This window comes from Berghia stephanieae, chromosome 1 (genome assembly GCF_034508935.2).
Source record: "Berghia stephanieae isolate SIO BIC M18660-M18661 chromosome 1, UCSD_Bste_1.3, whole genome shotgun sequence".
Lineage (NCBI taxonomy): Eukaryota > Metazoa > Mollusca > Gastropoda > Nudibranchia > Aeolidiidae > Berghia > Berghia stephanieae.
The window spans coordinates 89,132,382-89,144,712 of NC_088360.1; the positions used below are offsets into that span (position 1 = coordinate 89,132,382).

The 12,331-nt window shown below is 38.4% G+C and overlaps 1 protein-coding gene and 1 non-coding gene across 3 annotated transcripts in view; one reads left to right on the top strand and one right to left on the bottom strand.

The window, feature by feature from the left end:
- Nucleotides 1–12,331, top strand: part of LOC144960882 (uncharacterized) — a 265,062-nt gene that overhangs the window by 26,256 nt on the left and 226,475 nt on the right. For both annotated transcript variants that reach the window (XM_078894276.1, XM_078894277.1), the window contains exon 3: nucleotides 5,134–5,829. In XM_078894276.1, the coding sequence (XP_078750402.1) occupies nucleotides 5,134–5,829 (696 nt within the window). The remainder of the gene's footprint in view (nucleotides 1–5,133; nucleotides 5,830–12,331) is intronic.
- Trnas-uga (transfer RNA serine (anticodon UGA)) lies at nucleotides 1,767–1,848 on the bottom strand. The gene has a single exon. It is a non-coding gene; the product is annotated as a tRNA-Ser (tRNA).

A 12,331-nucleotide genomic window follows, 5' to 3' on the forward strand; every position in this document is an offset into this window, starting at 1 on the left:
GACGTACTCTGAGAAGACACTATTTAAAAATTTGGCCTGAAAATTTATCTTCAAATACCGATTGATTTTACGACCCTAATATTGGCAAAAAGCTCTCAAAGCTGGAACCTTACGAAGTCCCAGGTTTGAGAGTTTTTGCCAAAATGAGGGTCATTTAAATCGATCGATATTTGAAGGACAAGTTTTCTGGCCAAATTTTTAAAATACGTGTTTTTTTCAGACTGCAACAGTTAATCAGTTAAGTTAAAACACATGTGTTGCACAAGAAAAATCTGAAAATTGAAACAATGTCAATGAAAAAATCCACCAAATTATGGATGAAACATACAATGGATTATTCAAGAAATAAATGTGAATGTTGTGGAGGAAGAAATTGAAATGTTGGCTTATGATTTATTCGAAATACAAAAATGCCTGAACTTTTATTGCAAATTTATTGTATCCCATCGTAAAAAAAATCTTGAGCTTTTATATAGCGCAATATCCACTAAACGTGCTCAAAGCGCTTTTCGTATCGTATTGTTTAAGATCTTATAGGCTTTTAAAGCCTTTAAATACTCTGTGTAACATTCATGTATGGAAACAAATTTTCAAGGTTTTATAACCAGCATTCATCGTTAATTTGACAATTTTCGGTATTTATAATCATTGTTTTAAATTGTTAAATACTTAACATACAAATACGTATCATTGTCAAGATTTGTAGAATTTTCCCTTTCACGATTTTTCAAGATTGTGAAATAGTTTGTCGTATTTTAGTCAAACTTACACATTAGTCACATTAGTGAAAATACCACTGGCTATCTCTGCAAACATGAAGAGGGGCGGAAAGGGGGGGGGGGTGTTGGGATGGGGGATGGAGGGACACTTTTAGAAAGCCTAAGTGAATACAACACTGAAAAAACGATGTTCAATGCAAAAATAATTTAACGAAAATTAAAATTGCAGTTAAAAAATTATGAATTTGTACAGAATGTCTTGAACTGAAGGCCCTGTTTTCATCTACTCGTAATAAGAGGACAAAAAAAAATATTTAAATAGTATTGCTTCATGTAAAATGATTTTTCCCCGCTTTGAATCCAATTTTTGTTGTTGACCCCTCTGCCCATCCAGTAGTGATTGGTCAGCCAGGCCTGTTAGACCTGTTAGAAAGTTCTTCGCAACAGATCAGCATCATGTAGATTGAGTCCCTAATTTGTCATTGTAGATAGAGCGGTAAATAAAGTCCTAACGCCACACGAACCTGGTTGTTTTGGACTGCTTTTTATCACTGAATGAGACGAGTAGCATTTTGATAATAATAAAGGCAGTATGCTTACCGAATACTATTGTTCATTTACGTGTCAGGGGTTATTACATTTCAATATAGATAGTATGCGCTTGGCTAAGAAGCTCATAACATTGCCATCCGGAAGTATAACGGATCAACACACAAAAATGTGTGTATCCATGAACGCTTATAGTCAGGTTAATACGGTTTAGTGAGCATTACTCATAAACGCGGATGGCAAAAAACAATAACAAAGACATGAGTGACGTCACCTTCGAACTATCTCTATAATCACACAATTAAAGAAGCAGTCCTGAATATTTTTCTTTAACCAAATAAAAAATACAATCTATGTATGAAAGTGGAAACATTTGTTGTCAGTTGTCATTATTTTTCTAAAATTTCATTTATATGTTGCGGAAACAATCTGTAAATTTGATCTCTTGAATTCGATGTGGAAAAGTTAAGTTAAGAAAAAAAATTGTTATAAAAAAATCGTCACGAGCAGGATTCGAACCTACGCGGGAATTTCCCATTGGATTTCAAGTCCAACGCCTTAACCACTCGGCCATCGTGACTTTCTGACTCTTTGACACATTATTAGACTTTAAATTTTATCTAACTCACGAAACGCGACCGACTGGACGCGGCGGCTTTATCGAATCGCATCGATTTTTTAATCTGTTTGTGTTTGACAAATCGGCGATTGGGAGCGGGGAGGTTAAAGCTGCTTGATGTTTTAGCTTGTTTTAGTGGCATAGGAGAGGGATGGGGAAAAGCTGAAGCAAAAACGGATTATTTTTTTCATTTTGGAATAAAATTGACGTCACTCAGCTGTTTGTCTTTGTTTTTAGACTGCCATTTTTGTTTTCACAAAAAGTCTATAAATCAGACTAAAAACTATGGAGAGAGAGAGAGAGAGAGAGAGAGAGAGAGAGAGAGAGAGAGAGAGAGAGAGAGAGAGAAGCGGATAGATAGAATAACAGATGGATTCATAAATTCAAATATACAGTATAGAATATAGCTGCTGACTATGACCTCAGCAAAACTTACAAAAAACGGCATAACGTTACAATAAAGTCCGAAATGGAATGGTCTTAGGCCGCGTGTCCATCGCCACGGAAACGACAATAAAATGACCAGTTTTTTTGTTTTTTTTTGGGGGGGGGGGGGGTTATCTTGTGCAATAGGCAACATCTGGTCTGGTCGGGTCGTGTCCACCGAGACAGAAACGACACGACCCGTTTATTGACCAACAATAGTGGTAGACGTAGTAGTAGTGGTAATAGTGGTGGTGTTGGTCGGTGGTGGTGATGGTAGAAGTAGTATGCAGTAGCAGTAGCAGCAGCAGCAGCAGCAGCAGTAGTAGTAGTAGTAGTAGTAGTAGTGGTGGAGGTGGTGGTGTTAATAGTAATAGTAATGGTGTAGGTATTATTATTATTATTATTATTATTATTATTATATTATTATTATTATTATTATTATTATTATTATTATATTATGTTATTAATATAAGTAGTAGTAGTAGTAGTAGTAGTAGTAGTAGTAGTAGTAGTAGTAGTAGTAGTAGTAGTAGTAGTAGTAGTAGTAGTAGTAGTAGTAATAGTAGAAATAGTAGTAGTAGTAGTAGTAGTAGTAGTAGTAGTAGTAGTAGTAGTAGTAGTAGTAGTAGTAGTAGTAGTAGTAGTAGTAGTAGTAGTAGTAGTAGTAGTAGTAGTAGTAGTAGTAGTAGTAGTAGTAGTAGTAGTAGTAGTAGTAGTAGTAGTAGTAGTATAGTAGTAGTAGTAGTCGTAGTAGTAGTAGTCATAGTAGTAGTAGTAGTAGTGTAGTAGTAGTAGTAGTAGTGTAGTAGTAGTAGTAGTAGTAGTAGTAGTAGTAGTAGTAGTAGTAGTAGTAGTAGTATTCGTTGTAGTAGTAGCAAAAGAAGCAAGATAAATGAACCATGAACCATTTTGTATGATAGTAACAAAAAAAAAAAAAGAAATACAGGGATGGAAGCGAAATTCCAAGAAATCTGAATCACAACGTCATTCTTGACTGAATAAAAAAAAATGAATATCAAAATTAAAATATGGTAAAAACGCATTTTAAAAAAGCTCACGGGAGTAGGTTTGACTAATGTTGTGGTGGTGAGTACAATTCTGATAATAATTTTAGATTTGAGCACAAAAATGTGTTTTTTATTAATCTCAGACGATGGAAATGGCTGATGACTCTTCACACGATCCGACCAAAATAGTGCATAAAATATTCCCAACGTCTTGTCGGAAATTGGGCTAAAGACGGATCGGTGCCAGAAGACACGGGTTGCTTTTCTTTTAGTCGTCATGGAGAGGGAAATAACGGTGTCTTATTTCTTTTTCGAAAGACTGACGACTCTTAGTCAGTTCGATTCTGGTTTGGTGGACACGGGACCTAAGCTTGGTGGACGTAGGGAGAAGATAGGGAGGGGAAAAGGATGGGGAAGGGGGAAGGGGGGGGGGGGGGGGAGGAAGAGAAATCTGGAGATAATGAAATCATTGTCATTCCAGACATGTCAAACACATTGCCTTGTGATTTCATTTAGATGCTGTACGCAATACTTACTATATAAAACACATTTTTAAAATGTTGGCCAGAAAATGTGTCTTTCAATATCGATCGATTAAATGACATCCATTTTGTGAAAAACTCAAACCCGACCTTATCTTGTCAGACACTCTCAAACCTGAGTATCCAGAAGTCCCAGGTTTTAGATTTTAAAAATATTTGAATAACCAGTTTTCTGATATTTTGATAACGTGTTTTTTCAGAGAGTGATAGAATAGGATTTGCCTTTTGCCATCTGCATTATCGAATTTTTATGACAACAGGATGTAAAAATATGTGGTTGAGTGAACTATTTGCATGTTCTTCCTGGCATGACATTATCAAATAGTTGTATCCAAACAAGCTCTGTGTATCGCCTTTCATAGACCTGGAATTTATCTTGGTTTTATTAGCTTTAAAAGAAAAATAGAATTGTTTACTCTTAGAAAGGGATGTTAGTCTTTTGTTAAGTATTTTCCTGCAGCTCTAAAGAATTCATCTACCCTATCTTGGTACTTTGTCCAAACGCTCTCGACTATTCTAGAAGCTATCTTTGTTTCTCCAATGGCATTCTCAATCAAGCTGCATCTCGCGATGAAAGTCGGACTGTATACGGTCATTTATTTTCCTTGATAAACTATGAATCTAATGAAAACAATGAGAGAAACAAATAAAGCTTTTTCAATAAGCTTTAAAATAAAGATTTAATGAAGATTGTCAACTTAAGTCACTTGATGACATAACAATTTAATGCATCGTTTAGAACTTTATAAAAACAGTTGATACTGTGGTCTGCATTGTGTTGTCTTATATTAAGCAACATATCATAAAAGAATAACGTGAATACCAGCCAATGCACCCCTTTCAAACTTGATTCACATGATATATCAACCCATTTGAACATTCCCGTAATTTCGTTTGGTCATTTACACTTTAAGAAGAAAATGTTTGTCACCGACCTTAGTTGTGCCCAAGCCAGTGACCACTATAAAGACAACGAAAGGCGGTTTAATCGCAAAGTTGAGTCCTTTGGTAAAGTCCTTTCCTCAGATTATCTGACCGTAATCGGGTGTAAAATGAGTAATTGGTCGGTAAAAGCATTATCTCTGTCAGAAAGAAATTGTAATGGCGCCTAACAGCCACAATGTCTCGTTTTACGAGATATGTCTTGCTGTTGCCCCTTTCTCCAACCCCCTCCCCGCGGGCTCCTTTGTAAAACACTTTGAGCACATTTGGTCGATATTGCGCTACATGCATCAATGATAATTCTTCCCTTGTCTTATTTCATCCTTCAGAGTGTCTTTCGGCAGCAGTGGATCCATAGTGGAGACGTGGATCATTGATGACGTGAGGTCGAACCAGTTCAGCCCTAGCACTGATGTGAACAAGTTTGGATCCATCGAATTTTGTGATGACGTCATGCCCACATCACGTGACATTGTCGTAGTTAGCCAGCCAATGAACTGCAATCATAATAATCACGTGGTATTAAACGATCCAATCAGCATATTTCGTAAAGACATGGATATGGATATGACCTCCAAGCAAACAGATGAAAAGGAAACAGCTTCAAATAACAAGGAGGAAGTCATAACTTCACAACCTAAAGACGTAGCCATACTCAATATTACATCGAAGACTGTTAATTTTTCTTCACCCCCTGAAATCATAAGCGGTAACATCAAAACAGATAATAAAGACAACACCTCAAAGAGTGAAAAACATAAAGTGAGAATCAGTCCGTATAAGGAAATTTTGAACAACAATAACAGCAGCGATAGTAACAAGAACAATAATAATAACAACTCAAGCGCCGTTATCAGCACCACTCAGCAATACCACACAAGTAAACGAAGCAGTATCTCTAGCGTCAATAGCAGTGGAAGCCAGTCATTTCGACCACCTAAAATTATTGTCAATACCCCTGGGACAGGCACAAGCAATCAGGAGGAGTATTATGACGTGTTAAACCCACAGCCTGTTGGACAAACGTGAGTACAAATTGTCTGTAACGTTTATCTATCCATCCAATCCTTTCTTTATCAATCAATCCATCAGTCAAGCCATCTTCCCATTCACCTATCTATCTATCTATCTATCTATATATATATATATATATATATATATATATATATATATATATATATATATATATATATATATATATATCTGTCTATTTATTTATTTATTTATCATTTATTACAAAAATAATTCGCTCCATTATCACATGTCGAGCACTATTCGTACCATATTTGTATCCAACACGATTCAATATTTATTTATTTATCTTTCTATTAATCTATATACATATCTTTCCATCCATCTATCTATCTATATATATATATATATATATATATATATATATATATATATATATGTATCTGTTTTATTTGTCTCATTTTATATCTATTAAAAGTGTTTTGTTACAATTATAAAATATTTATCAATTAATAAATGTTAATATGTTACTTATATACATTCATCTATCTATTAATACATCTATCTATCTATCTATCGGTCTCCCTGCCCTATCTATCTGACTGTCTATCTATCACTTCATCCAATGTATTAATCTCAAACAAAGACGGACAATTTTCCCATCTTTTTCTCCCATTCTCTATTTCTTCATCCCCTTCTCTCTCCATGTATGTCTCTTTTCCGCCCTCTCTACATCTCTTTTTCTCAACCCATCAGTTGAAAACCCCATAAACGTCGGTCAGTTTAATTCTTTTTCCCCCAAGAATGAATCTATTCGTCTTTTCCGCTCTTTTCAATCAGTGTTACATATTATGTAAGGTCTTATCATTCATCAAATCTGACATTCACTGTGGCTGATCAATATATCATTTCCTTTCAAAAATATACAGATTTCTTGATATATTTGCATTTCATATGTTCATGTTCCTCTCCCTCATCTCCAACGTCAGCGGCTTGATTACGTGTGCTTCTGATACATATATATATATATATATATATATATATATATATATATATATATATATATATGTGTGTGTGTGTGTGTGTGTGTGTGTGTGTGTGCACGTGCAGGCGTGTTCTTCTTCTACGTTATGTGGAAATCTTAGGACCGAACTACATTTGATTTTTTAAATGAGCGGTACATTGAAATAGATGGAGGATTTTTGAATGTATAACATAATAAGCTTTGGTGCGTGAGGATGTTAATGGGTACAAATTGATATCAAACGAAGCAGATCAGGGTTTTCAGATTCCGCTGCCCCAGGTGGTAGTTGATTCCACAATCTAATAAGGGATGGGTAGAATGAATTGAGGTGGCCCTTTGATCTTGATCAGGGAATTCTTATTCGATATGCATGTCCTCTCGTCGTTTTTGGGACAAAGCTTGTATATTCAGGTATTCAATTCTTTTGTGGTATATCTTATATAAGTTTGCTCGTTTTCGCTGGACCTGAAGATTGTTAAAGTCGTGGACGGGGCCAATGTTTATGGCGTTATGGATTCCAAAAGTCTTGCTCAGATATAAGCTCTCATTGATTTTAAGGAATATGCCAGGCTGCACTGATGAGACGCAGCACGTCGAAAGCGAAACAGTACTCTCTGTAGTTTGCAATACACACACACACACACACACACACACACACACACATATTATATATAATTACGCTCCCCACTGCCGTACAGCGACAAAACCCGTATAATGGCAAAACCTGATTTTACAGGAGAGCCGAAAAACTGTTCAAAATTCATCTCAACTTTCTACGGTAACCATACACCTTATATATACAAATTTGATATCAATCGAAAGGTCTTCTTTTACTCTATCGTTATTGAACAATTATAATGAAAAATATTGATCGTGACTATGCGAAAAGTTGCAAAAACTGTTATACGGGGTTTTGTCATTGTATTGGAGAGCAGTAAACACCGTATCTCAGTTTATACGGTGTTTTATCGCTGCATCGCAATGCACCCAACACCGTATGTCACATTATACTGTGTTTTATCGTTGCATCATAATGCATCCAATACCGTATGTTAGAATATACGAGGTTCTGTGGTTGTATCGTGAGACGTATGATACCGTATCTCATAAGGACTGTCATGAGCTTTTCAATTGAACTTCTTCTCCGATTCAAACTTTTAGGTCGGCAAGGTAAAATGTGACCTATTGCCTTAATACAGTATGTCGAGACGGTTCAGATGATAAAAATAGCATTTTTAGACAGAAAAATGACACTTGTGACAACATTTTTATATTTTAAAAAGAAGAAATTTAAACATAAACAAAAGGTTAAAAAATTAAAATTTCCTATTTTGTTTGCTTTACCATTCAATTTACTTTTTGTCATCTGATTTTCCCCGACATAATACTGTTTTTGAGGCGATGGGTAATCGGAAATTCAAAGCAAAAGAAACTTGAAAATTTACATATCGCAATATCCACTAATGGTGCTCAAAGCGCTTTCGAAGGGGTTCCTCGCCAACAGCAGCACACAACATGTAGGACAAGACATGACGCCTGTTAGGCGATAATACAATTGTTTTCGACAGAGAAAACGCAGGTAACGGCCAGGTGCTCCTTTTACACCTGAGCACGATGGGATAATGAGAGTAAAGAGCCTTTTCCAATGACTAAACTATGCGCTGCTCAGAGTGGGACATGAATGCTGGACTTTCCGATCCGAAGTCGAGTGTCATATCACAAGACCCGATTGATAGCCACAGAAATAAAAAAAATATCTTGACAAGTGTCTGTGACATACTTAAATTAATCTAAAGAACAAACTAGGAACAAAATAATATATTAAAAGTATCAACTATTTTATTCACTAATGGCTAACAAAGGAATGAACCAAGAAAATGATGGTGATGATAGTGATGATGATGATAATGATGATGACGATGAAGATGATAATGAGGATGAAGATGATAATAATGATGATGATGATGAGGGTGATAATAATAATAATAATAATGATGATGATGATGATGATGATGATGATGATGATGATGATGATGATGATGATGATGATGATGATGATGATAAAGATGATGGCGATGATGATACTGATGATGATGTCTCAATTAGGAACCAACAATTATTATTATCAATACTTGAGAAAAAAAAGTTAGTAATCTGTATTTATCGTAAGGTCTAGGGACGAATCGTCGATAGGCAGCTCTTGCCAGAATGTGCGTGTGTTGACCGGCATCAGTGGTACCAGTTTTGTTATAATGTCCATTTTTTATCTGGTCTAATGCCACGTGGTTTTGTTCTAGTACTTTGTTCCGTGGTCAATGTGAAATGTTTTCTTATGAATTCGAACTCTTTTTCGTCTTCACCATACCATGACTTGTAGAACATGGAGTTTGATCCCCGTTTAAATGAAATAGTCGATAAATCCGCAAGGTAAGGTCTGTCCGTAGCTTTTTTAAGTTTATACTGGCTTGTTCCAGATTGCCAGTGAACAAATCGATCGTGATTCATAACTAAAGTCTCACATCCAGCATTTTTTGCGCAACTAATGAAATCATTAAAATCAAATACTTTGCCCATTTTTTTCATTTCCCTCTCTATTGAGTGATGGACAGAATCTGCTGACATGAATGTGTGTCCTGGTTCAAAGTAACGTAACACAATTTCATCAGTATTTATAAGGTGGTCGGAATTGACTGCAGCAGCAAGCACGGTGATTAGAGTCCAATTCTTATTCTGACCACTGCAGTTGTCTAGCCAGAAAACCACCTTTTTAGCATCCCTATTTTTTTTTTAGAAACTCCCAAAACGCCGATGCGATGTCTTCATCCCTTCGTCCACTTATCCCTTCATGCCACAAGCAAACTGCATTAATTCTATTTGCCCCTGGAACTGTCTTGCTTTCACCCACGTAAGCGAATGTTTCATTCATGGCTGATATTCTCCTTGTGAACAGCCTACTTTTATACTGATCCAAACGTGGGAGCATTATTATCTTTTGAAGGTCAGCTGACACAATTATCTCGGATTCTTTCTTTTTTTTCCTCTGCATCGGCCCTATAATAAAGCCTTGCTTGGGCTGATCTTTCAATATGTTTTTTTAAGTTTTATGCATTCCGCGCATTCGTTATTTTCCACCGTGCAGCTGAGTTTATGAATGTTTCCTTTTGCGCATTCTTCGCATTCTTCACCACCTAATAACGCAAAAGAGATGTTCATTTCCTTGAGCACACTGCGGTATAGCTCATATGTTATCTTCCTGAGTCTTGCACTATGAGCCGTTTTTACAAAGTTTTGATGCATATCCACAATGGTCACATCAGAAGGAATATAGCGCCGATTTGGTGCGTGCTCTCTCCGATAATGGGGAACCGCCGGATTGTATTTTTCAATATGTTGCACGATGATTGCGTGGTCAACTTTATGCGTAGGAATGTGATGGCCACGTTGGTCCTTAGGGCTTTCCTGGACGCTTTGTTTGTCTTCTTTGACAGATTTAAAACACTCAGTGATGATACTGTCGTTTTTAGGTTTGAAACCTAACGTGGTTAAGAAAAATGTTTTACAGACTTTATCATATAACCCGTCTGGTTTCCTAAGATTGTAGCTAAATGTTGCTTTTTTTTCGGGAGCACTATCAATAAATCGCTCAATTATTTCGAAATCAATTGGTGATTCGCAACCATTACCGAAAGACGTCGTAGGATCCAATGCTAACGAAGGCATTACACTGGTGGTGGTAGTTACAAATGTATTAAATGTTGTGGTGGTCACTGCGGGCATGGTGAAGGTGGTGGTCGTTGAAGGCATGATGGAGTTGGTGGAGGTCACCGAGGGCATGGTAGTGTTGGTGGTGGTCATTGCAGGACTAGTGAAGACAGTGGTGGTCAGTGAAGGCATGATGGAGTTGGTGGTGGTCACTACAGGCATGGTGGTGGTCACTGTGGACATAGTGAAGATTGTGGTGGCCACTGAAGGCATGATGGAGATAGTAGTGGACACTGCTGGCATTGGGGAGTAGTTAATGGTCACTGAAGGCATGGTGGAGTTGTTAATTGTTACTGAGGGCATGATAGAGTTGATGCTGGCCACTGAATGCATGGTGGAGTTGTTAATGGTCACTGCGGGCATGGTGCTGGTCACTGAAGGCATGGTGGAGATGGTGCTGGTCACTGAAGGCATGGTAGAGTTGATGCTGGTCACTGAAGGCATGGTAGAGTTGATGCTGGCCACTGAACTCATGGCGGAGTTGTTAATGGTCACTGCGGGCATGGTGCTGGTCACTGAAGGCATGGTGGAGATGGTGCTGGTCACTGAAGGCATGGTAGAGTTGATGCTGGTCACTGAAGGCATGGTAGAGTTGGTGGTGGTGACCGAAGGCATGGTGGAGTTGTTAACGGTCTCTGCGGGCATGGTACTGGTCACTGAAGGCATGGTGGAGATGGTGGTGGTCACTGAAGGCATGGTGGATATGGTGGTGGTCACTGAAGACATTGTGGAGTTGTTAATGGTCACTGCGGGCATGGTGGAGATGGTGCTGGTCACTGAAGGCATGGTGGAAATGGTGTTGGTCACTGAAGACATTGTGGAGTTGTTAATGGTCACTGCGGGCATGGTGGAGTTGTTAATGGTCACTGCGGGCATGGTGGAGATGGTGCTGGTCACTGAAGGCATGGTGGAAATGGTGGTGGTCACTGAAGGCATGGTGAAGATGGTGCTGGTCACTGAAGGCATGGTAGAGTTGATGCTGGCCACTGAAGGCATGGTAGAGTTGGTGGTGGTGACCGAAGGCATGGTGGAGTTGTTAACGGTCACTGCGGGCATGGTACTGGTCACTGACGGCATGGTGGAGATGGTGCTGGTCACTGAAGGCATGGTGGAGATGGTGGTGGTCACTGAAGGCATGGTGGTCACTGAAGGCATGGTGGTTATGGTGGTGGTCACTGAAGACATGGTGGAGTTGTTAATGGTCACTGCGGGCATGGTGGAGATGGCGCTGGTCATTGCAGGCATGGTGGAATTGTTAACGGTCACTGAAGGCATGGTGGAATTGTTAATGGTCACTGCGGGCAACGTGATGGTTGTGGTGGTCACTGAAGGCATGGCACAGTTGGTGATTGACACTGCGAGCATGGTGAATGTTCTGGTGGTCACTGAATGTATGTTGGTGTTGGTGGTGGCCACTGTGGGCATGGTGGTGTTGCTGGTTGTCATTGCAGGTATATATTAAAACACGGTTTATAAATAAAACAAAAGTGTCGAATGCAATATCTCCAACAAAAGGCAACGATACGAATGGCAAATTGTAGGTAGTAGGTAGGGTAGGTATTAATTTCTTCCCTATTACATAGGCTAGCAGCTAATAATCAGATTGATTATAAACACCCCTACCTTTTCCTCTTCACCCTTTCTTCCCTCTCTCCTTCAAGTTCTCCCATACTACCCCCTCCTCCTGTCCCCTTCTCCCATATCCCCCTCCTCCTGTCCCCTCCTACCATACCCCCCTCCTCTTGTCCCCTTCTCCCATACCCCCTCCT